The sequence below is a fragment of the Sander vitreus genome, chromosome 23 (assembly GCF_031162955.1).
Source record: "Sander vitreus isolate 19-12246 chromosome 23, sanVit1, whole genome shotgun sequence".
NCBI lineage: Eukaryota > Metazoa > Chordata > Actinopteri > Perciformes > Percidae > Sander > Sander vitreus.
Genome location: NC_135877.1, coordinates 19,335,874 through 19,361,713, shown reverse-complemented (window position 1 = coordinate 19,361,713; position 25,840 = coordinate 19,335,874). Strand labels below are relative to the sequence as shown.

Here is a 25,840-nt window from a genome sequence, read left to right as displayed (position 1 = left end):
TATAAGTAAAAAACAACCGAAAAAAAAATTAAATAGAAAACTGTAACCAGTTATGATTTTGCCTCATCTAAGCTCACTGAATGTGTCTTATAAGTCCTACTTCTTTGTTTAGTTGTTTCATAAGTTTCACTTTGTATGTGGGCGGATAGGTCAATGTTGCGTTTAAACTCTCCTCGGAAATTGTAACTGCTAAATAAATAAAACACCGCAACTGCAGAAAACCACACCAAAAGGTTCCAAGAATTGACAATATTCCGATAGCAATGAACGCCTCATGATATCAAGGTAAATGTGCCGTCCCTGCTCCCTCCGGTCTGTCAGAAGTGGTCGGATGGAGAGCGTCTGTCTGCGAACACTACACTTCATTTCTCTTTTACAGGTTAGTACGACTGCTTTTCAGTGTTTTCACAAAGTTTCTTGCTATGCGCCGAATTAATGACCTGCTGAGTTTGGGTGTCGTACAATAGGCTATAGCATGCATTTCATATATTTCACACTATTAAGAATTTAAAAACAACGCAGCTGCAAGGTTCTTTGACATTTAGCCTTAATAGGCTAAGTGGTCGCTATGTCAGTGCTTTCTTTCACTTTGAAACTTTGAGTGTATGGTTGTTATTAGTCCGTTTGGCTAAATTTAGAAAAATAGAAGTCATAATGGCTTGAAAATCACTGATTTGATCAGGAAATGACGCTGCATTCATAATGAAAGGTCATCATTGGTATTAATAGTGTTCTAAAGTTGTGCATTGTTATATTCTCTTTTTTTTATTCTTTACTATTCTACAGTCTCTGTGAGAGATAACATATTCAGATATATTTAAGTAAAAGTACCACAATGCAAATACCCACATGTAAAAGTCCAGCATTCAAAAGCTTAGTTACATTCCGGTCTTGCAAATAAACCTAGCATGTTAGCAGGAATGTAATGTTGTAGCTGGTTGAGAGGGACATCATTTTAACTAATTCTTATACATTTAACATGGTTAGATATCTGTGTGCAAAATAACTTGTAAAAAATACTGTACATTAAGTGAAGTGTCGTAAAATGTAAATACTGTAGTAAAGTACACCATAATGACATGCAAGTACTACTTAAGTAGATGTAATTAGTAACATTCCAGCCTTGCAAATAAACCTAGCATGTGAGCAGCATTTAATGTTGTAGCTGTTTGAGAGGGAACAAATGTTGGTAGTTTAGTCGATTAAACGACTATATCTTGTAAACTGATCATATGTTTTATGTGTCTGCAAAGTGACTAGTAACTATAGCTGTAATATAAATGTAGTGTAGTAAAAATTTCAATATTTCCCTCTCAATAGTTGTGAATTAGAAGGTTAAGGTAATATACAAGTACTTCAGAAAATGTATTTACTTTTAGGTGCATGTTTTGAGGGAAAAGACTGCAGTTACAGAACTTCATTTTTCATTCAATGGCCTCTTTTCACTGTAAGAAATACCTTTTTGATGCAGTGTTAACTAGCAAGATAATTCATTAATGAAGGCTGTTGACTGGGTCACATCCTTTGTGTGTACTAGTTCTAAAATTTGAATGAGTGACCACTTCAGGGACACTTGGAGTGTCTGGGCTATTGTCAAAGTGGTAGCTATAGTCAAAGGCTTCTGTACGACACAAGGACCTCCTGTCAATAACAACAAGCACACAGCCGCTCTCCCCCCAAGTCCCCCCCTTGACACACACACACACACACACACACACACGCTTTGATGTGGGGGGTACAGAGAGTCTCAGGTGGGAGGCTCGTTTGACTTTGCCCTCACTCATGAAAGCTTTGTGAAAGGTCTCACTGGTAGTTGACATTCCCTGTATCTCCATCTGTGAGCTTGGGGATAGGTGGGGGTGGCATTTGAACATCCATGGGTGGTTGCAGTAAAGTGAATCCACCACCTCAGATGGCAACGTGATGCCTGCACACATAAAAAAGTGTGCTCTGAAAAAACACAGTATAATAAAAGGCTGTTTATTCTCTCTGATGGCTTTACTGAAAAGGATAAACATCAGCCACAAGAGACCACAGAGATTTGACAGCTCCTGTTCTGTTCTTAGGCTTCAATATTAAACAACAAAGCAGGCACACTACAATAAAACATTAAAACTACAATTATACTATTGTACTATTTCAAAAATCTTTATCTTTATGTCCTTATGTACAGAAAAGCACAATAGACGGCATCAGCAGCCGATTTACTGCGTTTGAGCTGCTGTTTTACAAAATAAAGATCAGCAGCTTGTTTTAACAATGACCTCTGTGTTAGTACTGCCTAAATCCTCTTATATTAAGAGGACAGTTACTTCATGAGGAAGAAAGAGGGCATACATATATGGTGTAATCCCATTAGGACGTCACCACAGGCTCCATGCTTTACATCACATCAGCTCAAAAGCTCTACAGTATTTTGGTGTCTTTTCCTCAGCTATATAACTTTACTTTATATTGTTTATTACATCAAATGATGTAAACTTCACATCAGACAATCACATTGGCCCTCTGCTTCAAATCTGTGCTATATGTGCATGAAACATTAACGGCCAAAACAAGTATAAATCAAGCGCTTAAAAGGGATAGTTCTTTTGAAGTGGGGTTGTATGAGCTACTTCTCCATAGTCTGTGTGTCAGCTACAGTAGATGGCGGTTGGCACGCCCCCCAGTTTGGAGAAGCAGGCAGGAGTGCCGAGACACGGAAGCTAAGCAACGTACTGCTGTGGACGGGGGCAGCAGCTACACGGATTTTAGATACCCAAAACAATTTATATCAGTTTAAGTGTACGCTATATTTAGAATATTTTTACCACTTTACCTTGAAGACCGGGAACTGAAGCCGTTATCTCCGCTCTCTTCACAGCCACCAGACTCCTTTGACAAAAACAGTAATTTTATCTCGCAGAACACGGTAGTTACACGGTAGTTGCTGGTCTACCGCTGCCTTGATCGATTAGTTTGTTTGTGTTATTGTGTGACTTTGTTGAATCTGAACTAACCCTTTAAAACACAGTCACACAATGACACAAGCTAACCGATCAAGGCAGCGGTAGACCAGCAACTCTGTGTTCTGGGAAGTAAAATTACCGTTTTGTTTAATACAGGGAGCAACAGTACACATGACCTATAAAACTAACTAAATCCAAGTTATTAATGTTTTGTGACGCTGATAATGGTTTGTTGCATCAGTAACATTGTAAACACAGCGGTAAAATAGCTCTTTAAGGAAAACACACAGGAAACTCTTCCATTACGTATGTGAATTCTCAAAAGTGTCAAAAATACGTACTGGAACTTTAAATCAAATCTTAAATATATTAGGATAATCAGGAAGGATGATGCTAATCAATGTACTAACTCTTTTACATAAAGTACACATTTTGTTAGCTACTGGTTTCTATTTAGTTCCTCACAATGCATCAACCTAAACATACTTTTAGCTTTTTGCTGTTCTCTGCCCACCTTCTCAACATTTAGAGAAGTGTTTGGTGTTGTTTTTCAATTTGGTGTTTGCAACAGCCCCACCTGTGAAGCTTCAAAATGAAAAATAAAAACCGCCCGCAAGACAGGAAGTGTGGTTACATCGTGGCACCATAGGCACCGGAAGATGTACTTCTCCTGTGCAATGAACGCAGCACTATACAACAGATTCAAACTGTACAGGAGGCTGCAGCTCTACACATTTCAAATGTTTGAGTGTGTGTGGTGAGAAAATCTCAATATCAGGATCAATATCAGTCTGTGACTATATGTGCAGATAAAGACATTTGTATAAGTTAGATTTAATGGGAAAAAAACAAGATATAATTCAAAAAGGCTAGTCCAAAATTAAGAACAGTACTAGAAAAGTACTAGGTATTCGTACCTTGTACTAATTAAGTTGAGTCATTAGTTGATGTGATCAGCTTCACATTATAATTGTTTTAATTGTTCAAAGTCTCTGAACAGTTTATTGAAACAAGTCTACAGCTGTGTCTCAGTTTCATACCGTATGCGGTTACTCTTAACGACGTGGTTACAAATATGTAGGACATTACTTCATGAAAAAAAGACAAAATTAACTATACTTCACCATGCGCCCATGCACACTTAAACTGCTTGATTTTTTTAAATTTGGTGCAACACACTACAGATAGGAAAGCGATTCTCACAGCTGTTCTCACAAAATGTGATACAGCTGCTCTGGCAAAGGCTTAAATAAAACAAACAAAAAGACTAACAAACGTTTTGGATAAATATTTTTTCATTGTCAGTAGTCTATCCTATTGTGCCATCATATTTCTGTCTGCTGGTACAAGGCTTATAATATTTCTAAATTACTAAAGCTAAAACATTTAGTCAATTAAAGCTGCAAATATTAGTCGACTAATCGATTACCAGAAAAGTAATGTCATGTCATGCTTATCCAAAATTATATAATTATTATAATTATATAATATATAATATAATTATCCAATCAGACCACAACTTAAACCGACCGAACAATCAGCACAGTTATATAAATAGGTATATATATTAGGGATGTCAAAATAACGCGTTAATTTCGATTAATTAATCTGAGAAAAAAGTAACGCATTAAAAAAATGAACGCAGATTAATCCATTCCATATTGACGTTTGCATACAGATGAAAATCTGGTGCCACTGATATGTCTGCGCTTCTCTCTGCTGCTCTGAAACAGACGTTACAGGAAACACAAACCCCGCTGAACGTGACGCTAGTTAACACTATACTCTACAGCAGCTAACGTTAGCCTACCGCTAGCTAGTAGCTGGATTAAACACGGTTAAAATGCTGACATTTGTAGCATTTTTCACTCTAGAGGATTCAACACCGGGATGTAACAATCTGCAGCTGCCGTTGGAGAAACAACACAGACGGTGCGTTCAATGAAACTGGTAAACTACAGCCTCGTGGTGCATTTGAAGTTATTGTAAATGTCCTTTTCCTATCTGGTTGTTGTTTTTGTCGTTCAACAGCAATTTACTAGTGAAATAAGTTATTGTTATTGTTATACATTATTATTAAATCATTTCATTTTGACCATATGGCCTTAGCAATGAACAAGCCGTTCTTTAATGTCACCGACTGTTGTTTAGTACCCTTTTTTTTTCTTTTCTTACTTTCTTAAAAAGTATCGGTTCAGGCACCGTTAATTATGTATGCGATTAATTTCGATTAATTAATCACAGAGTATGTAATTAATTAGATTACATTTTTTAATCGATTGACAGCCCTAGTGTGTGTGTGTGTGTGTGTGTATATATATATATATATATATATATATATATATATATATATATATATATATACTGTACTTATATACACAATGAGATAATGGTAATCTACCAGGCATGGATTGGCCTCCCGATGGATTGGCCATCGGCAGTACTGGGAGATTTCCCGGTGGGCCGGTCTATTTGTATGGGCTGAATGGGCTTATGCTGCACTCCGGTCGAAAACTTCTTTTCTTTTTTTAAATGGGCCCATAAAACGAAAAGAGATCACATCATTGGCCCACTTGTGAGTCTTTCATATGAACACTGGCCAGTCACATCCCACTATGGCCCACTTCCATCCTATCATAGAGACAGAGTGCATTTAAGTCCCGCCCCCACCTGCGGCGAAAACAACACCACAAAGTGCCAGTAGCTAGCTAAAAAACACGAGATTTAAGTATGTCAAACGATTATTTTAGCACCCTTTGTCTACCAGAGAGGAAAAGTTAGCTGTTAGTAAGCAAATGTTAGTTATGTTTTAGCAAGCTAAGGCACTTGCAAACATAGTACTTTAACTTTCTGATTTATCCACATTCCACTAACATAAGCTGCATACTTTGTCAAAATGCAGCTTCATCTTAACTTACAGACTTTTCCCTTGTTTACTATACATGACATATTGATGATAGCTATACTCCACCCTCAACCTTTAGCCATCTTGCCATGAGGAGCCAGCCAGCCTTTTAGTATCAGTGAGAACATTATCATACTCTCTTACTTACCACTCAGCTAAGTGAGAGTATTAGGGGCTACTATGTAGGGTTCAAAATTAACTTTTTATCCACCATCCAAATGGCAAGTGAATGTTAAAATTTTACTTTTTTTTTGGCTGGTGAGTCAAGCAACTCTACCATTCTACCAATGTTGAACCCTGCTGGTATATACAGTACATACATGTGTTGAAGTGGAGTGCAGGGATGGTTGGTGTCCCGCCGATTTTGGTGGGCTGGTCTCGGTCTCAAAAGTCCAGGGCAGATTTTTTACCCCAGCCCAGCCCGTTAATCTCCTAAATATATATTTCCAGTTTGAGAAACTTCTCTGTGGGTTCGTCTTCATGAGCAACCGTTCTTATAGTACACACAGTCATTTGATCCATTGTCAATATAAAAATATTGATCAGTGCAGCTTTCAACTACCCAGGAAAACCAGCATATTTGAAATACTCCATGTTAAGATATTTATTGTTGGCACAAAATCCACCTACTGTACTTTATATCTTCTATTCATTCACATGACACCACTGACTCAGGTTCAGTGAGATTTACAAGAAGAAGGTGACTTGCTGCTTCTGACGATGACGATCACGACAAGAATTGGGGACTCGGGCGCATGCGGTCGCATATTCCTGATCTGCGTTTAGTATTTCAGCTCTATTAATAGTCACCTCCTAGCCTCCTCTCCAACACACACACACACACACCTCTCTGGCAGGCCTCAAATAACACATTGACCGTCACCAAGTCGAACACTTTGCCATCAAAACAGCTGCAGTAGAGGCAACACAAGTGGTTACTGTAGTTAATTATGTGGTTGATCACACACAGAGATTTTTTTTTTTTAGATGATTATTATTTTTATTTTATAAAGATGCTCAAAGGTTCTGCCGAGTGTGACAGCTGCTGTTTACAGGTCCTGAAGGTATGGGTGGTTTTATTTTAGCTGCATTCAGGTTAAAAGGGCTGGTTTTTAACAGACATTGTTGATTAGATTTGTTTTGGGTCTCCATGTGAGGAGATGTTTAGTTGCTGATTTAGTTTAAAACCCTGCTTTGACAGCCAGATGGAGCAGACAGTTTTGCAGGGAAACTTGCTCACAGCCAGCTCTTGTGGTTACGGTGTCACGGGTGAGGGTGATCAAATATCTCTCTCTCTCTCTTTCTTGCTTTCTTTGTCTCTGTCTCTGTCTCTTCCTCTCACAGGTCGTTTAAAGCGTCAAGGGTGGAAAACAGCAAGCCTCCCCCTCTGCCAGACTTATCTTTTCTCTGAAGGAAAAGGGGCAGTCGACGTGTGCTGCGGTGGAGGGAAGGTGGTTGACGGCGACACCGAAGCTGCCTCCCAAAATCTGAGAAATCTTATCTCTTGAAGCTGCTTTGCTAAGAAGGCATTGTCGCGAAGGTTTCCTGGATATTGTTTGGATATTTGCGCGGAGGTCAGAGAGTATAAACCTGCAGCCATGTCTCCGTTCCTACGGATTGGGTTCTCCAGCTTTGAGATGGATCCCGGTCTGGCTTACCATGAAGAGGTGCTGGACCCGTACTGCGCGGTTTACATGAAGGAGGCCATCGACACAGGTTAGTGACTGTAGTTAGATCAGTGGTTCTTGTGATTTGGTCTATAAAATGTTAGAAAAAAAGTGAAAATTGTTAGCCAGAGCCCAAGATGCCCACAATATTCAGTTTACAATGGTATAAAACTAAAAAACAAAAAGAGAAACAGAAAATGCTCACATTTGAGAAGCTGGAAACCAGAGAATATTTGGACTATATTTAGTTTTTGCTTATGCCAATGATTAATTCCTCTGCAACTCTGGAAGTGATGCATTTTATGTTCAGTAAAGTGGTTGGAATAAATATAGAAATGCAGAAGTAGTATCTTTATTTTTAGACTACAGATTACAGTGCAAAATGTAGTCAAAAGTTAAATATAACAGGAATCTCAGAGATTATCTTTATTTTTTGAATCAGATAGTAGTAGTAGTAGCTTATAGGACGACTAAGGCTAAGTATATATACTGTATACTGTAACACTAGAAGAGCTGAGGTATAGTATGGCAGGCTCTATATAGTTGTATATAGTTAGACAACGATAGACGTGTTTAAGAATTCAATAATAGATTAAGGTAGCACTGTAAATGCGGGCAGGACCATACATAGCCTTCATTTCTAAGATCTTCATTGTAGTTGATTCTCGTTCAATGTCACAATTTTGGGAAACTTCCCAGTGTGATAACAGACACAAAGCAGATATCATGGTTCTGCATTCGGCTATCTTTAACTGCTGGTGAATATGAGTGCAGGATAGAGCTAAAAACAGTGTGTCACTGAGAGGAAAGAGGAGGCCTCTGATGTTTCTTTTCCCCTGTAAAACCACAAGGCTGGTCCTATACGAAGCTGCAGAGAGAGGCTATGTGCATTTACACTATACTGACTCACTGGAGGGACAATGTCTTTTAGTTTTACTTCACCTCAGATAAAAATCGTTTTTCATGCCTGGCACTGACTTGAGCAAGAAAACACCTACAGGAGACCACACCCTCATTTTAAGATGCATTTTTAACAGGGTCTTACTAAAATATAGTTAGTGATGCATTAATGTGTATATCACTATACTGTTGTAGCTGGTAAAGGTGGGGGTAATTTGAATTACTTTTATTGAATAACTATTGTTGAGTAGCTTAACCTTTAATAAATACTAATTTATTTTGATTTATATTTTGTACATATTATCTAAATCTGCAAACTATAGCTCTTAAATAACTTTAGGTGGAATAAAAAGTACAATATTTGCCTTTCAAAATGTAGCAAAGTACAAGTATGAAGTTGCATAAAATGGAGTAAAATAAAAAGTACAAATACTTCAAAGTTAAATTTAAGTGCAGTACTTAAGTAAATGAACTTAGTTACATTCCACCGCTCGATTCACTGTTTTTGGAGGACATGTTTAATGAGTTTGTGAAATGAAGAGCTGATTATGAGAAACTCCCAGGCTAGCCAAAAAAAAAAAAGCTCCCATCAGGCACTCTGGCTCACTGCAGCTGATTTCATCTTCACATAAAAGTGATGGAAAGCTTCAATGAACATCTTTTAAAGTCCTCTACGAAGTTGAGTGTTTAGGCACGAACAGTCTTTTTTTGACTCAGCTAACCCAAATGGTATACAGAACTGCAGCATTAAAAGGCCCTCCTTCTGTTTTCAAATATAAAGTAAGCTTAATGATTGGCCAAAAGCACCAGCTCATCTCGTAGGAAGCCGAGTTCACTTCTCTCCACATGCCTGCTTTCTTCTATGCTGTCATACAATGAAGTTACAGTTGTTAGGGCTATACATATTTTACTTTCTCATTTTTGATTAATATAAAGTAAGCTTTTATTAATCAAGTTAATGTTTAGTCTATAAAAGAATAGAAGTATAAAATGCCATTTATAAATGTACTGTAGGTATCAAACATAGTAGTAGTGTTTCACTACAATAAGCCTCAGCTTAAGTTGTTATTAAGGGATGCCTTTTTATGCTAAATGTACCTCTGTAGCTGCTGTAGGCCGCAGATCACTTTGAGAGTAAAAAGCTTAGCGGGCTTTAGCGTTGAGGCAGCAGCATGGCATGTGGCTGTTATGTAAGTGGATATATGGGATGTTATTGTGGAGAAACATCAGCAGATGTCAATTATAAAAAGGCCAGGAGTGTTTTTATTTTTCCGATCCATGTGCGATTGGAAATCTCTCAACGCTGAGAGGCAATAATCATAAAGGTCTTCTGGCCAGGTGGTGAAATGTTCAGACGGTATATCAAACATCCTGCAATGCAAATGAATGTGCTACCCATGGCAACAGAGGAGAATAGGACTGTAAAGTTATAACATCTAACGACACTTGCACTAAGATTACCATATTTTGATGTAAAGAAGTCACAGATTTCACTGTTAAAAATGATAGTTGGGACTGTAAAATAGCATCTAATCCCCTGAGAGTGACACACTATACATTCATCCTTTTTTCACAGATTAATTCCTGGTGTCGGTTTTCCTCACTAACAGGAAATCTTCTCTCCGTCTTCCATGTTAAATGGATATTAAATCCTTAAAGGATAAGGCTGGTGATAGTCTATACTTTTGTTATTGTCAACAAATCCCAGAAAAGGTGTTTCAATGCTTTCTTACCCTGTGACTCTCAGCCCGAAGCCAATCTGTTAATTCTGAAGACATAAATCTTGTAAAACTTTAATTAATTCATATTTTCATCTTTAAGAATGCTTAATAGTTTCCTAAATCAGCAGCTTTTTAGAAGACTGTCAAGTCCACACATACACGGGTAGTTTTGTAAATGGGGCTTTTCCCTTCTTCGTTTTCCAAAACCGTTCCCGTCCACACAAACACTGTTTAAAAAAAACTGTCCAAATGAAAACACAAAAATACATTTAAGCGCTATCAAGAGCATGCCAAACCAACAGGCAGCAATATAACCCTAACCCTAAAGCTATGTTGGCCAGTCAAGCAAAGAGAAGAAAATGTTGGCCAATCAGAAGCCTGAAAAAAAGCTTTTACAGGAAGGCTACCTGGCTGCAATGTTGCATTGATCGCTCAGTAGCTCATTCGGACGCCTCGGTTCCTCAACATAGTGGAAGAGTAACTGTACATGTATGTGTCAACATGTACAAAGTCCTGTTAGCGGTTAGAACCAGCACTTTTTGGGCCACGTTTCACAAAAGGAGATAATGGCGCAAACTGTGACTTTACAAGCCAAAAGCAAAAACGTTTCCCCACGACAACACTGAAAAGTTTCTGAAAATGTTCACACTGGCAGTTTTTCCAAAAGGTCAGTTTTCAGTGACCTAAAACAGTTAGCGTGTAGGTGAAAGGTTACGTTTAAAAAAAAAAAAAAAATACCTGTGTACGTGTGGATTTGACCTTAAAACAGGAGTAAAAAGTGTGTTTTTCGGGGACTATTTTCAGTGGTGGATTAATACACATTAAGTTATCTATAGTTCTTAAGTAATTCTGGCAGCAGGATGATGTTTTTCCACTTAAGTCTTTATTGGCAAAAGATTTGCAGCATTAAACAATGTCAGTAACTGGGGGCGACCTCTAGCTCACCCAGTAGAGTGTGCGCCCTATTTAGGCGGAGTCCTTTGCAGCAGACCCGGTTCGAAGCCCTTTGCTGCGTGTCATCCCCTCTCTCTCCCTTGTTCTGTCTGTACTATCTAATAAAGAAAAACCCTTAAAAATGGGGTGGCCTCTAGCTCACATGTAGGCGGAGTCCTTTGCAGCTGCGTGTATTTCGCTCTCTTTCTCTCACCCGTTTCCTGTCTATTCACTGTTACTATCAAATAAAAAGGGGGGAAAGCCCCCCCCAAAAAAGAACAGCCCTAAAAAAATTCTTAAATAAATAAACATATTTTTCATCATTTAAAGTCCTGTTGTCATCTTTTTGAGTCTTGCATTATGTTGATTTTTCTTCCAGTTGTGCTTCTTGTAGTCTCAAGATATGTGTCAGTTTTTTCCATTGGGAAGATTTCTTCAATGATTATCAGCCATTGGTCCTTTGTCATTGGCACTTCCTTCGCCCACTTCCTCGTAATAGCATTTAGAAATATAGAACATACAGACTCATTCTGTGTCTGTCAAGAAAATGTTTGAACTGCATCTTGTCACAGCATCTACCATGCCAGTAACAATAAGATATAGAATTTGCTGACACACAGGATTTCAAGGTATTGAAGTAAAAGTCAAAGTGAAAAATCACAGTGTAGCTTTTGTTTTTTATCTTATTTCCTGTCTGTTGCTAAGAAAGGGTCAGAGTAAAGAGCCTGCCAATTAAGAAGTGTCTCTTCTCTTTATTGCTTTTTGTTATTCCAGAAAAGGGCCAAGTGCACAAGCAGAAGAAGCCCACCATGTACCCGCCATGGAGCACCACGTTTGACGCCCACGTCCACCGTGGTCGCATCATGCACGTGATGGTGAAGGACCGCACGGCAGAGCTGAAGTCGGAGGCCACGGTGGCTCTGGACTCACTGGCAACGCGATGCAAGAAGGAGAACGGCAAGCTGGAGATCTGGGTTAGTGCAGTCGGGGGTGTGTGTGTGTGTGTGTGTGTGTGTGTGAGAGAGAGAGATTGTACTCTCGGACCAGCCGTTTGGCTACTTCGGCGAAAAAATCCAGATGGGCTGACTCACTTTCGGGTCAAAAGAGCAAATGTTTAAAGTGGTAATCCTCCTTTTAGTCATTAAAAAAATTAAACCAACAAGCTTTTTTTCCTGGAGATATTTTAGTTTGTAATAGCAGGAAAATAACAGGTTTGATTAATAACGTCACTGATTATCTACACCCGTGCTTCTCCTGCGAAGACCTGTCAAAATCCGCAGTGAAAAACGTCTGTACTGTATCTTCGATGGCATTTTATTGTCTTGGATTTTTTCCTTTCTGTACATTTTCAGAAGGTCAGACAGCCTTGTAATACAGAATCTTCACGCCACTGTATTCCAGAATCGTGTGTGTTTTGATCTAATCACAATAAAATAATGTTATCGTGATCAAGAGAAAACAAAGCTTGTTGTGTTATGAGATGCCAAAACCAGAAATCCACATCTGATATATCAAAAATCAATAATCCGTTAACATTTAGACACAACAAAACAAGTCATGAAAGTAATTATCAATTATTATCAAACACATTGCCTTCAGAGTGAAATTTGTTATTTTGAATGAAAAATATTAGCAGGAATTGTTAATTATTATATTATTATTAATTCTAGAGCAATAATGTTTCTTTGACCTCTTGTAAAAGGTTACCCACAATAGCTTTAATTAAAATGAAATGCTTCCTATGCATCTCCCTCTGTTTCCATCCCATAGTACAGCAGAATGCTTTATTTACATGTTAAAATAGTAAAGAATTGTGGGGTGTATTGGTACCATTGTTCCATGATCCCCCCCCCTCCCCTCCATCTCTGCCCTCATTTCTTGTCATCTCTCTATTGTACACCATTATAAGAGCAAAAATACATATTTGGAGAAGGAGGGCCCCGGACCCCCATACAGATGTTCAGTTTTACATCTTGTCATATTTTTCATCCCACTTTAGCCTGAGTTACATCTAGATTATATCCACGTTATGGAGGCCACCAGTGCTCATGCCAATTACCTAGTTCTTCCTCAAGTTATTTTTACCTGGGTCAGAAATTAGACACAGTTCTCTTCTTGTGCACCAGATAATTTTGTTTCCTGGAAAGACTTTGCTTTGGGTGACACCAGAGGCTTCATGCCAACTGCCTCTTATACCAAATTAAGAATCAAACGATCAAATCAAATATATTTTGGGTATATTTTGAATCCACATCCTTCCCTTTTCATTCTCAGTGTTTATCACAAATTTCTTTTGTAAATTATTTCTCTTCTTTCTGTTTTTTTGTCTCAGCTGGAGCTGAAGCCACAGGGCCGCCTGCTGATGGAGGCCAAATACTATCTGGAGAAGAGCGGTGAGTGGAACAAACCTATGTAACTCCACCTACTCCTCCTCCATCAACAACTACAAAATACTGAAACACATAGGCTTTTACCATCAAACGGGGAAAAAAAGTCCTTAACTGAAACTGAGACCAATATTGATTGCCCAAAACAAAATCTGTAAAACTGAAAGTGAAAATTAGAGATAGTTATCTTTATGATCGGAAGTTACGTAAGGTTGTAAAGTCTACTCAAAAAGGAAACATTTTCTTCATCTTAAATGCTTAGCACTGTTGTGGTCACAGAAATCATTTGCATACATTTTCTTTTAATTTATTCAAAACTAATTATTGCTGCCACCAGAAACAAGGAAGTGAATCATTTCCTGTGCACCATACAATATTCTTTGACAAAAGTCAGGTATTTTAAACTGCCAATTTAATGGTTTCTTTATGTAAAAATATACAGTTAGTATGTTGAATCACTATTATACTATGTCATGGTAGAGAATAGCAAAACATTTAAACAGTACTTTTTACTTTGTGAACTGTGCCAGTTCGGTGATTTTTGAGCAAATATTTTAGATTTTTAGGTATGAAAACAACCAATACTGTATACATATAGTGAATGTGATCATAAAATACTGACCATCAATCCAAATTGTCCTTCAAAACTTTGCATCACTTGCACTCTTGTGTGTTTTAATGAGGCAAAATCCTCCCAGCCTATTTACATTTTCTCAAGCTAAAAATAAGACCTTTGGGTCTCTGCCCACTGCTGGTCCTTGTGGATGTGTGTGTGTGTGTGTGTGTGTGTGTGTGTGTGTGTGTGTGTGTGTGTGTGTGTGTGTGTGTGTGTGTGTGTGTGTTTTGTGTGTGTTTTGTGTTAGATCCCTTTCACTGGTGCTTTCCTGACATTAACACCATGCCAAGGCCTGAGAAGTCACTGAGAACCAAAAGGAAGAAGCCATCTCATGTTTCTATATATAGAAGTTGGAAACAGGTGGCATAGCGTCTGGTGCACTGTGACAATTTGATCTGTGGAACTAAATACAAACAAATTGCCTTCCTGTGGTCTAACCGACTGATTCAGCAGTACACAGACTCTTTTCAAAACAGATATTATTAATTATTACTCTCTTTTTTTAAAAAAGGAATAGTACAACATTTTGGGGAAGGTGCTTAGTACAAAAGTACTCATGATGCACTTGAGAAAGTCTTTATGTTAAACTGCAACAATTAGATCGCAAAGTGGCGTTGCAACAGAGATAGAGACAAAATGAAACTCTGATGTAGAAACACTTCTTGATCTACAAAAGGTGCGAACTCTTAAGTGTGACATCCTCCTGACATTAAGACAACAGTGTGTCTTTTTCATGTTTTGTTCTTTAAATAAAAAGGTTGTATGATGTGTTTCAGACGCTGCAGGTCAGACTGAGGGAGACCCAGAGTCCGAACCAGAGAGGGAGGGTCTGTTCGCCCTCCATCAGCGGCGAGGGGCCATCAAACAGGCTAAAGTTCACGTTGTCAAATGTCACGAGTTCAGCGCCACGTTCTTCCCTCAACCGACCTTCTGCTCCGTCTGCAAAGAGTTTGTCTGGTACACAACAAACTGGGATATCACAGACCACCAAATTACCATTTTGCTGCATTATCATATTAGTCATTTTAATCCATTCTTATCCGCCACAGGGGTCTTAACAAGCAGGGTTACCAGTGCAGACGTGAGTGTCAGATTTTCCACTGACCTTCTGGAAGTTTAAATGATGCCTGCTTTACATCTCTGCCATGTGTCTAACTTGGTTATATTTGTTTCTTTTAGAGTGCAACGCAGCCATTCACAAAAAATGCATAGACAAAGTAATCGCTAAATGCACGGGTTCGGCCATTAACAGCAAAGAAACAATGGTGAGTATCTGCCTCACACTGATTTCCAGTCACTCGCTGTGCTGCGTAAATGCTTTACGAAAGCGTGTCATTACTTCTGAGCAGTCACTGTTAAATCTGCTGATACAGTATGTGTAAAAGATTTGTAAACTTGTGGTTATACTGCTTACTAATCAAGTAGTCACCTCATGCAGAGGTATCAATACACTAGACTTGTCTCGTCTCATTTGCTGCTTTTATCTTGCCCATCTCACTTCCTCCTCAGCCGCATGCCTGAGTGAAACCAAAAGAGAAAGCAAAACCTCACGTTGTAATGCATTATAAAAGACAGATCTGCGACCCACTGTTTGAATACAGGATGTGTTTCTACTACTGCTTTTGGCCTTGTTTACTTCTGTCCCAAGGTCTGGCAGGCCTGTTTGCAAGGCTTAACATGTACTAGGGCCTCCATAATAAGCTGTATGATGTTATGTGTGCTGCAGATCCACAAGGAGCGCTTCAAGATCGACATGCCCCACAGGTTTAAGGTCTACAACTACAAAAGTCCCACTTTCTGTGAACACTGCGGTACTCTGCTGTGGGGGCTCGCCAAGCAGGGGCTCAAATGTGAGGGTGAGAGGCGGGAGTTTTATGATTTCTGTGGTTTTATGCATCTTGTTAGGTTAAAAACTGGACTTGTAGGGTAGCGTTTCACCTCGTACACACTGTCTTGATTTAAGTTAACGCAACTTCAACGCAGCGAGCCTAAAAGAAACTTTCCATGAAGCACAAGTTCACAAATGTTGTTTCTGTATGTTGCTGTGTTCTATGACAGCATGGTTGAGCTTACACACTAATCATTTAAGGTAGCTGCAGGTGGCTGTGCCGAAAAGATTAGAGTAAGAATAAGAATTAGAAAAAACAAATAGATAAAAAGTTTATGAATAAAGTATGATTAATGGTAAGGGTATACTGGCCCAGTGTCTACTGTAGTTGGCCTGTGAAATGTTTCAGTGTATAACAATGTAAAATGTACATGTGTCATAGTTGTAAGGCAAACTATGCATACTATAATACGATTTTGTACACTTTTGAACTGAAGTGCAAAGATGGTGCAAAGTCAAGTCGATTGTATTCATATTACCCCAAATCATAAATTTAACTCACATGGCTTTACAATCGGTGCAGCATGTCCTCTTTTCCATCCTCATTACATCTTTTTATGCATGTATTTTAAAGGAACCATGCGTTGGGGTATGGGTACAGTATATTGTTTTATGTATCGTATTTGGGCGAATGTGATTTGGCCGGTATGTACTAGAGCTGAAGATCTTTGCCCGAACCCTACGGGACCCGACGGGTTCTGTCTTAATTTCTATCATTTTACATGGGCGCTCCGGGTTGCACAGTAAATGAGCGGTCTGGTGATGCGTTACGATTAGCGCGAAAATGGATGCTGAGGAGGTGAAACGGAGGCTGGCCTGAGCCTCTGGCAATTAGATTTTGGTTGCATCGGCAAAGAAAGCAAAGTCTGAGGTGTGGAAAACTTTTGACCATGAGAAATGACTCATTCTTGGCAAAAGACACACACAAGACGCACATTTGAATAATGTCGGGCTGTAAACGGGTTTGGGCTTTTAAAAAGCTGTCAATCAAAATGTACTTGTCGGGCTTGGGCCTTGTCGGGCCGAACTTTTAAGGCCTGATTACAGCTCTAGTATGTACTACTCGGTATGTTAAAAAAAAGGGTACCACAAGAGAGAAAACGTAAAAGAAACTGTAAACTAAGAGAACATTCTTTATCTAACCTTATATCTATCTCTCACACACACCTTTTTGATATTAATGAACGTCCATTACATTCAAGCCATTGCCAAATGAGTTACTACAAAGCTAATTAAGACTCTCAGCTCGGGGCGACCTCTAGCTCACCCAGTGAGAGCGTGCGCCCCATGTAGGCTGAGGCCTTTGCAGCGGCCTGGGTTCAAATCCGACCTGCGGCCCTTTGCTGCGTGTCATCCCCCATCTCTCTCCCACCTTTCCTGTCCATCCACTTTTACTCTATAATAGGAAAAGTCCCCAAAAAAAAAAAAATTAAAAAAAGACTCTCAGCTCCACACAACTCTCTCTGTATTTCTCTAAGAGAATTACCTCTTTTAAAGAGTCCATGTTTTTTTAATCCTCCGTGTCCTCCTTGGCTACCAGCAACTGCACAGTCACGTAAGGCTTGTATCATGTGGACGCGCCGACAGTTTTGTTGTCATAGAATTCCTCATGGGGAAAAACAAAGCCCAGCCTGTCATGTTACTTAGCTTGGATGCACAAAAAGCATTTGACCGGGTAAAATGGAGCTTTCTTTACCAAACATTAGCAAATTTCGGGTTTCATGCAACCTTTATAGAATGGGTCAAAATGGTATATAGAAACCCCAAATCACGGATTAGAGTCAATGGGTGTTGCTCAGACAAGGAGACTGTCTGAGTCCTTTATTATTTGCTGCAAGTATTGAACCACTGGCTGAGTCAATAAGACAGAATGAAGATATAAAGGGAATGAGGGATGGAGGAGGGGTAGAACACAAAATATCATTATTCTCAGATGATATATTAACATATATAAGTGAACCTTCCACCTCGTGGATAGCCCTGGTAGATAACCTGAACGAATATGGGGAGATATCAGGATATCTGACCAATGAGGCTAAATCAGTAGCTATGATGCTCTCAGGTCAATGTCCAAAAGTTCAAATGGACTAATACAGGGTTCAGATATCTGGGTATCATCATTACTTCTACCACGTCACAGCTATTTGATGCGAATTATGGGAAATTGATAACAGAAATTAAAAAAGATTTGGCTAGGTGGGAGATTTTACCTTTGACTTTGATAGGGAAGACAGAAACTGTAAGAATGAACGTATTACCGAGATTGTTGTTTTTGTTCCAGTCATTGCCTATTAGCGTCTCTAATTCTACCTTTAAAATGTTAGACAAGATTATATCCAAATTTATTTGGGAAAAGAAGAGGGCTAGAATTAAATATAAGAGACTTCTTTGTCCAAAAGAGAAGGGAGGATTGAATTTACCCAGTTTAAATTAAATTACTACTGGGCTGCTCAACTCAAGGGCTATAATTATGTGGATTACAAAAGATGCAGATGCATTGTGGGTGGGAATGGAACAAAATTCTTGCAAAAATGTACCGATAGAGTCGCTTCCATTTTTGAGTGACGTAACACTAAAGAGGCTGAAGGTGGGCAATGTCTGGATCAGGGGGACAATGACAGTATGGTCAATGATACGTAAGAAATTAAAACTATCGAACTCCATTTGTAGAGCCACCCGAATTTCGATAAACCCTGATTTTTTGCCATCTACGATGGATGCAGGATATAATAGATGGGCACACCAGGGGTTAAAATATATTGCACAAGTGTTTAGGGGGCAAGCCTTAAAGTCATTCCAACAGTTAGCACAAGAATTTAATTTACCAGCCCATGATTTTTATAAGTTTTTACAACTAAAGACATTACCTTACTACACATAAGGAGTGGGAGAATATCTGTAGAGCCCCATCGAGACTAGAAGAATTACTAATGGCATATACAGAGGGAGAGACAAAGAAAGGGGTTATATCAAAATTGTATAAGATACTACAACAGGAATCTAACAACAACAATTTGGATGTCAAGGGAAAATGGGAATTGGAAGCAAATATAATAACAGATGAACACTGGGAAGAAACATTCAAAGCAGGACACACGGTAACTAGCAGCCCAACATGGGTGGAGTTTGATTGGAAGATCAAAATGAGGTATTTTAACACTCCAACTATTACCTCAAAGTACAGTAATACTTCAGAGAGATGTTGGAGGGGTTGCGGATTGATGGGGGACTTTACACATATATTTTGGGATTGCCCAATGATTTTAGATTTTTGGAAGAATATCCAAAAGGAAATAAAACATGTTTCGGGTATTGATTTTAATTTAGATCCAGCATTGTACATACTGGGTATAGTCCCAGATAATGTTGCAGAGAGGAGCTTGATTTCCTTACTGAGAATTCTGCTTTTAATAGCAAAGAAAACAATTACAGCTTCTTGGTTGAAGCCCCAGCCTCCCAGTATAACGGAATGGCGAGAAAGGGTAAAAGGGGTGTTCATAATGGAGAAAATCACAGCGAGATTGCAGCTCAAGTCAGACAGGTTTGATCAAAGATGGTTACCAATAATACAGATAATGTCACTTTAGTCACCTCCTTTTTTTTTCTTCCTTCCACTTAAGTTGTATTTTTACACCTATTACAGTACAGTTGACAGTAAAGGTATATACTCATTATTACATGTTGATTATGTCCCCTCCTTTTAAGAGGGACGGAATATTTGAAGATAGGAGGTGAGGGCATGATTATATGTTAGAACTGAAACTGTATGAATATCTCCTAATGTGCGTTCCTAATGTATGTGTTGTGTGTATGTATGTTTGAAATAAAAAAGTAAGTTAAAAAAAAAAAAAGAATTCCTCATGGGGGCGACAGAAACTACGCACTATAGCTTTAACGTCCCCTTTTCAAAGCATTGTTGCATTACACGTGTGAAATATGTGGAGATGGATACAAAACTGTTCTCAAAAGCATGTCATGCATGTTTATAACATGGTGGTAATGCAGTGTTTTCTGTGCAGAATGTAGCATGAACGTCCATCATAAATGCCAGAAGAAAGTAGCCAACCTCTGTGGGGTCAACCAAAAACTGATGGCTGAAGCTCTGGCCATGATCGAGAGTAAACAGCAGGTCAGACAAACCAATACTCTGTTCTTTCAAAATGTTTCAATGTGTACATTTTGAGGAGTTTTTTTCCATCAACTCCCACCTCAGTAAACCTGCCAAGACACCTAAAATGTTTTTTATTAATATTCACTGAAGTATGGTATGCACTGGTTCATGCATTACAAGTTTGAGGGTTTTAAGGTGTGCTGTTAAGGTCTTCTGTTTCCCTGTGCTGATTATGTCTCAAAATGGTATGAATGTGTTTTTTAGAGGTTTTTCCATTGAAGTGTTTGACTTTTAAATTGTCAACAAAATGAAATTCAGGCCGATGCTGGTCCTACCTTTTGTCAGGCCAGAAGCACCCGAGAAAGTGAGATCATTGGTCGAGAAGGTCCAGTAGGTGTTGGCCAGCCGGGCGTGGTCCGAGCTCCGTCTGGGTTAGTAACGGGTGTACCAGCCACAGCTACACCTGCAAACAAAGGTACACAACCTCTCAAATCTCCACTCTCATCAAGCCATTTCTTCTTAATAGTTTTTCATTATCATGCACTCGTTTCCCACTCCTGCTTCCTGACCTGAAGACATTCAGGGTGTGTCATGGGATGGACCGAATGACGTCGGCAGGTCAATCACTGCGGCGCTGACAGAAGAGCCTCTGTACGCTGTTCCCAGGAAGGAGCACCAACCCAAATTCACCGTCGATGACTTCATCCTGCACAAGATGCTCGGGAAAGGCAGCTTTGGCAAGGTACAGGAGATTATCTGATTCAAAGAAGAAAAGCACAAAAAATGTCCAAATATGTTAGTTATTCACATAAGTAAAGAGCAAAGGGAAAATTGGATGTAGCAAAAGTGTTCCTGCAAAAAACGAAAATACATGCAGATTATTTCAACATTCTTTATGTAGGTTTTTAGAGCTATGTGATGTTATGAGCTTGTAGTTATTATAAATAACAGACAACACATTTAGGCAAAGACTTTTTCCAGATTAGTCATCAGTGATATTCTAGTCATTCTCGTCAACAGAGTTTTCATACATCACAATATGACTCTTGTGGTCAACACTTCTTTCTGCTGCCAGTTTCCACAGAAAACCACTGGCTTCTTGCATCATGCATCAGCATGACAAATGGGAGCATTAGAAGTTGGTGGCAAAGAAAATAACTGTCCAGCCGCAGCAGTTTTTAATGTCCTTGCTGCGTTTCCAGGTGTTTTTAGCCGAGCTGAAAAAAAGCGGGCACTTTTACGCGGTGAAGGCTCTAAAAAAGGATGTGGTGCTGATGGACGATGATGTCGAGTGCACCATGGTGGAGAGGAGGGTCCTCTCTCTTGCCTGGGAAAATCCTTTCCTCACGCACCTTTACTGCACCTTCCAGACCAAGGTAACAACAATCCATGTACACTTGAATATTCGTTCCAGCCATCCTCAGCTACAACTCCAGCGCTGACCTCTCTGCATTTCTTATGTCCAGGAGAACCTGTTCTTCGTGATGGAGTGTCTGAATGGAGGGGATCTCATGTTCCACATCCAGAACTGCCACAAGTTTGACTTGCACAGAGCCACGTATGTATCCTGTCAAAAGGCCCAACATCTAAGATGCTCAACACCTGTCTATTAAGATGCACAACTGTAACTTTGCACTGTCTGGGTTGGATGCTTTACTTTCCTTGTACTTCTTGGTTGGAGTCAGTTGGTAGGAAAGACAAAAGTAACACACTGTGTTTTTTTCTGTCTCCCTGCAGCTTCTATGCAGCTGAGATCATCTGTGGGCTCCAGTTCCTGCACTCTAAAGGAATCATTTACAGGTAGAATCTCAGCATAAGCCAGCAACAGAACTGAAACTGATGATGAACAAAACACAAGAGGCCAAAACTAAGAACTGTTGGTGCTTACATGCTCCTGTTCCTCTGTAGGGATCTGAAGCTGGATAATGTGCTGCTGGACTCTGAGGGTCATATCAAGATAGCAGACTTTGGCATGTGTAAGGAGAACATGCAGGACGAGTCACGCACCTCCACCTTCTGTGGGACACCTGACTACATCGCTCCAGAGGTGAGCACACGCACCATGTTGTACCTTTAGTGTTAACTTATCTCAACCATAGATAGCATAAGTTGTGACAAAGGCTGTGTCCAAAATCACTCCATCACCATTCCCTATACACAATATTTTATTTCTAATCTAGAAATAATAAGTATTAATCCCAATCTACAGCTGGAATTTCAGTTAGAAGTTTTAGAGGTTGTGTAAACCAAGATTTTACTTGTAAAATTCTATTTCATATTAATGTGCAGTTGTCTTACTGTTTTTTTTACCATTTTGCACCAAAACAGTAACACTAAGGCACATTCCCTGTATGTCTAATCAAACCTAACTGGCCAATCAATGAAATAGAAGTATATTTCTCTTTGGTCCAAACCAACAGTGAAACTCCCTGAAATTGTGATCTTTTTTTTCCCGTTTTATCCAACTTGGAACAGATTCTTTTAATATAACTTCATCAGGATAAACAGCAATGGGTATCAGACTGCATGTTGTTATCGAAAGGCAAATTTAGAAAAGCTATTTCTAAATTTGTTTTAACAGTAGGTGGGTTGTAATTGTGTATCAGATCCTGCTGGGTCAGAAGTACAACAGCTCAGTGGACTGGTGGTCGTTTGGAGTGCTGCTGTACGAGATGCTGATTGGTCAGTCTCCGTTCCACGGCCGCGATGAAGAGGAGCTGTTTCAATCCATACGAACTGACAACCCCGTTTATCCCCGCTGGCTCACCAAAGACGCCAAGGACATTCTGATCAAGGTTTGACACTGTGTGTGTGTTGGGTGTGTGTATGAGTGTGTTTTAATGGTTGTATTGAGGGTACTAAAGTAATTAAACTCTAGAAGCAGAAATTCTGTGACTGACATTCTGTGAAAATTCAGTTGCTGTGGTTTAAACTAAATAAGAACTGGTTAGTTAGGTGCTGTTCTTTTCTAGACAAACTTTTGCAGCAGATTTCAATAACTTATTTACATTGATCAAGAAAATGTGAGGCTTACATTGACATTAACCACACAGATCATTTGATCAATAATTTGTTTATTTAACATCCCTCATTTCATTGGGGAAAAAAAAGCCTCTTGGCAAACTTTGGCACATTTACAGCAATGTTCATCAATATGCACTGTCCCTGTTAAATAAACAAACAAAAAAAATGAGAGGGAAAGAGAGAAAATCTCAGAAGGAATCCCATGGCTCCAAAGTACAGGTTGACCTTCAAGTTTTAACGACTACAAACTGTAACTCTTTAAAGCTATCACGGAAAAATTAAAATTACCGACTACACAATACTTGAACTTCATCATGTCAGACCCAGCAACACCGTTTGACAGTTGATTTCTGGGAAATGAGAAACGCACACCAATACGTGTTTAGCTCCAACGATGTGGGCCAAATAATAATACAACATTTAGAAGAAGCACCAAAAGATTGTTTACTTTTTAACTCTACTTTGACTGCCTGCATTATTTGTAAAGGGTGTAACCTCAGTTGTGTTTGTGCTGCAGCTGTTTGTGAGGGAGCCCGAGGAGCGCCTGGGAGTGAAGGGAAACATCAGACAGCACGGTTTCTTCAGCAGCACTGACTGGAACTCCCTGGAACAACGGAAGATGGCACCGCCCTTCAGGCCAACATTAGTAAGTACATTCACAGTTTAAGGGGCTCACGCTTTCATTCAAATTGAAAAGGCCAGATTTTCTTCTACGGTGTATGTTAGCTGCAGATATTTATCTACTTTATCGAATACATCCCAGTGTAAAAAAATCTATTAAGTGCACACTTGCAATTTGAATGAATGTTGTGGCAATTTGAATTTGACATTATGAAAGCACTCCTTTCTATGTTGTTCAACTACCATGCAAAGTTTGATTCTAATGTTAGAAGAGCTGAAAGGATTAGTCAACTAACTGACTAACAGAAACTATTTGAATAATCAATTTGAGTCCTTTTTGAGCAAAAATGCAAAAAAAAAAAAAAAAAAAAGATCCTATTTCAGCTTCTCTTTGACTTATGTGATTATAAAATGAATCTCTTTGAGTTTTGGACAGTTGGTCGGACAAAACAAGACATTTGAAAACATCACCTTCAGACTGATCTCACTAAGTGGCGTATGTATGACACGCCAATTCGTATGCAGTTTTTGCGTGTTATCAAGGCGCATAATTGTTTTTTTAGCGTGTTTATCAACGCCGTTTGGCCTCCATTGACCTACATTACATGTGAATTATCACCGTAGTGAGTAGTATGAAAGGACGGAGGTTGGTTGGGGTGGCGGATGTGGGTAAAACACAGGACTTTCACCCAGGAGAGCCGGGGTCGCGTCCTGCGTGTGGCGTTTGTCAACAGTTTTTTTTTTTTTTTTTTAATATAAATAAAGCCTTCCCCAATGTTCTTTTCCTAAACCCATCCGTTTATTGTTTTCCTAAGCGTGTGACGTTAGTCACCGTCGTGTTTTTGTCGTTTTTGAGTGTTACTAAAGCCTTTCCCAATGTTATTTCCCTTTTTTTTTTTACACGCGTGAAGTTGTTCTCGCGATAGCACGGCACGTTCTCGTGATAACACGCCACGTGGCGATGCCACAGGTTGTGTAGGTTTACATCCGCTGTATACAGCGTAGACATACACGTGGATAGCTCAAAATGCGTACAGATAACACACCATTTAGCTTTAGGAAAGTGGCGTGTATGTTTACGCAAAATCATGATGCCATGTTGTCACCTTGGATTTCTGGGTAATCATGATGGACACTTTTTTTTAAAGACCAAAACTATTGATTGAGACAATAATTGGCAGGTTAATCAATACGGAACATACTTGCTAGTAGTAGTCCTGCGTAACTGAATGACTCATGTTCACCAAAGTTGTTTTACTTGTGATGAACATGTTTAGTTCAATTCATGGTATGACCACATACTTCTATTCATTGTGGAGGAAAATAATCTTTCACAAGACGTTGTGAGACTGTTGAATCAGTAGTGTATCGTGCGTATCGTTGTGTGTATTGACACATTTTCTCTTCCACCCTCGCAGACGTCGCCCAGTGACTGCAGTAACTTTGACAAAGAGTTTATCAACGAGAAGCCCCGGCTGTCGTGTGCCGACCGGACGCTCATCAACAGCGTTGACCAGACGATGTTCAGAAACTTCTCCTTTGTCAACCCGGGGATGGCTCGCAACACAGCACGCTGACAACAGGACCAACAACCTACTACCTTACAAGCAAGCCGCTCAGACACAAACAGCACTTACTGTAACTAAAACAAACTGCAGAGACTTTAGACTTTTGATGATAACCACTAAAGGGGTGTCCTGGGTGTAAGACACATACATCACAACTGTGATGGGATCTTTGTTGCATGTCTTTTCTGTCTCTAAATTTTAAATATAAAGATACCCACAAAAATCTTTTAAAAAACAAACAACAAAAACTAGGACAAAGACAAAGAACATATACCAAGACATAAAAATGAACAGTCCGTTACAATGCCTGACGTCTTAAGTAGTGGCATATAATCACCTATAGAATTAAAGTATTAAAAACTCCCTTAACCAGTCCCTCCAGGATTTCGCGGCCTTTTTTTGAGATTGTTGCGGCCCAAAATGCCTTATTTCGCGGGAGCTTTTGTAAAAAATTGCGATAAAAGTTGCGATATCTTTTGTATGTTTGTTGCAATGAAGTTGCGAGAGACAGTGAAAGTTGCAAAAAAAAATTTTTTTTGTATAGTTCTTGG

General features: G+C 39.2%; 1 protein-coding gene across 2 annotated transcripts; it reads left to right on the top strand.

The window, feature by feature from the left end:
• Nucleotides 1–291: 291 nt before the first annotated feature.
• On the top strand, nucleotides 292–25,840 carry prkcq (protein kinase C, theta). Of its 2 annotated transcripts, none has more exons than XM_078242473.1 (18): nucleotides 292–379; nucleotides 7,198–7,569; nucleotides 11,849–12,048; nucleotides 13,407–13,467; nucleotides 14,854–15,034; nucleotides 15,127–15,158; nucleotides 15,257–15,342; nucleotides 15,804–15,933; nucleotides 19,985–20,094; nucleotides 20,422–20,551; nucleotides 20,652–20,818; nucleotides 21,279–21,452; nucleotides 21,543–21,634; nucleotides 21,814–21,876; nucleotides 21,985–22,123; nucleotides 22,683–22,871; nucleotides 23,618–23,746; nucleotides 25,140–25,840. In XM_078242473.1, the coding sequence occupies exons 2-18, from the start codon at nucleotides 7,452–7,454 to the stop codon at nucleotides 25,296–25,298; spliced, it is 2,160 nt and encodes a 719-aa protein (XP_078098599.1). In that variant the 5' UTR covers nucleotides 292–379; nucleotides 7,198–7,451; the 3' UTR covers nucleotides 25,299–25,840. The 2 variants fall into 2 exon arrangements, with proteins under 2 accessions (XP_078098599.1, XP_078098598.1); XM_078242472.1 differs by having other exon boundaries at nucleotides 20,395–20,551.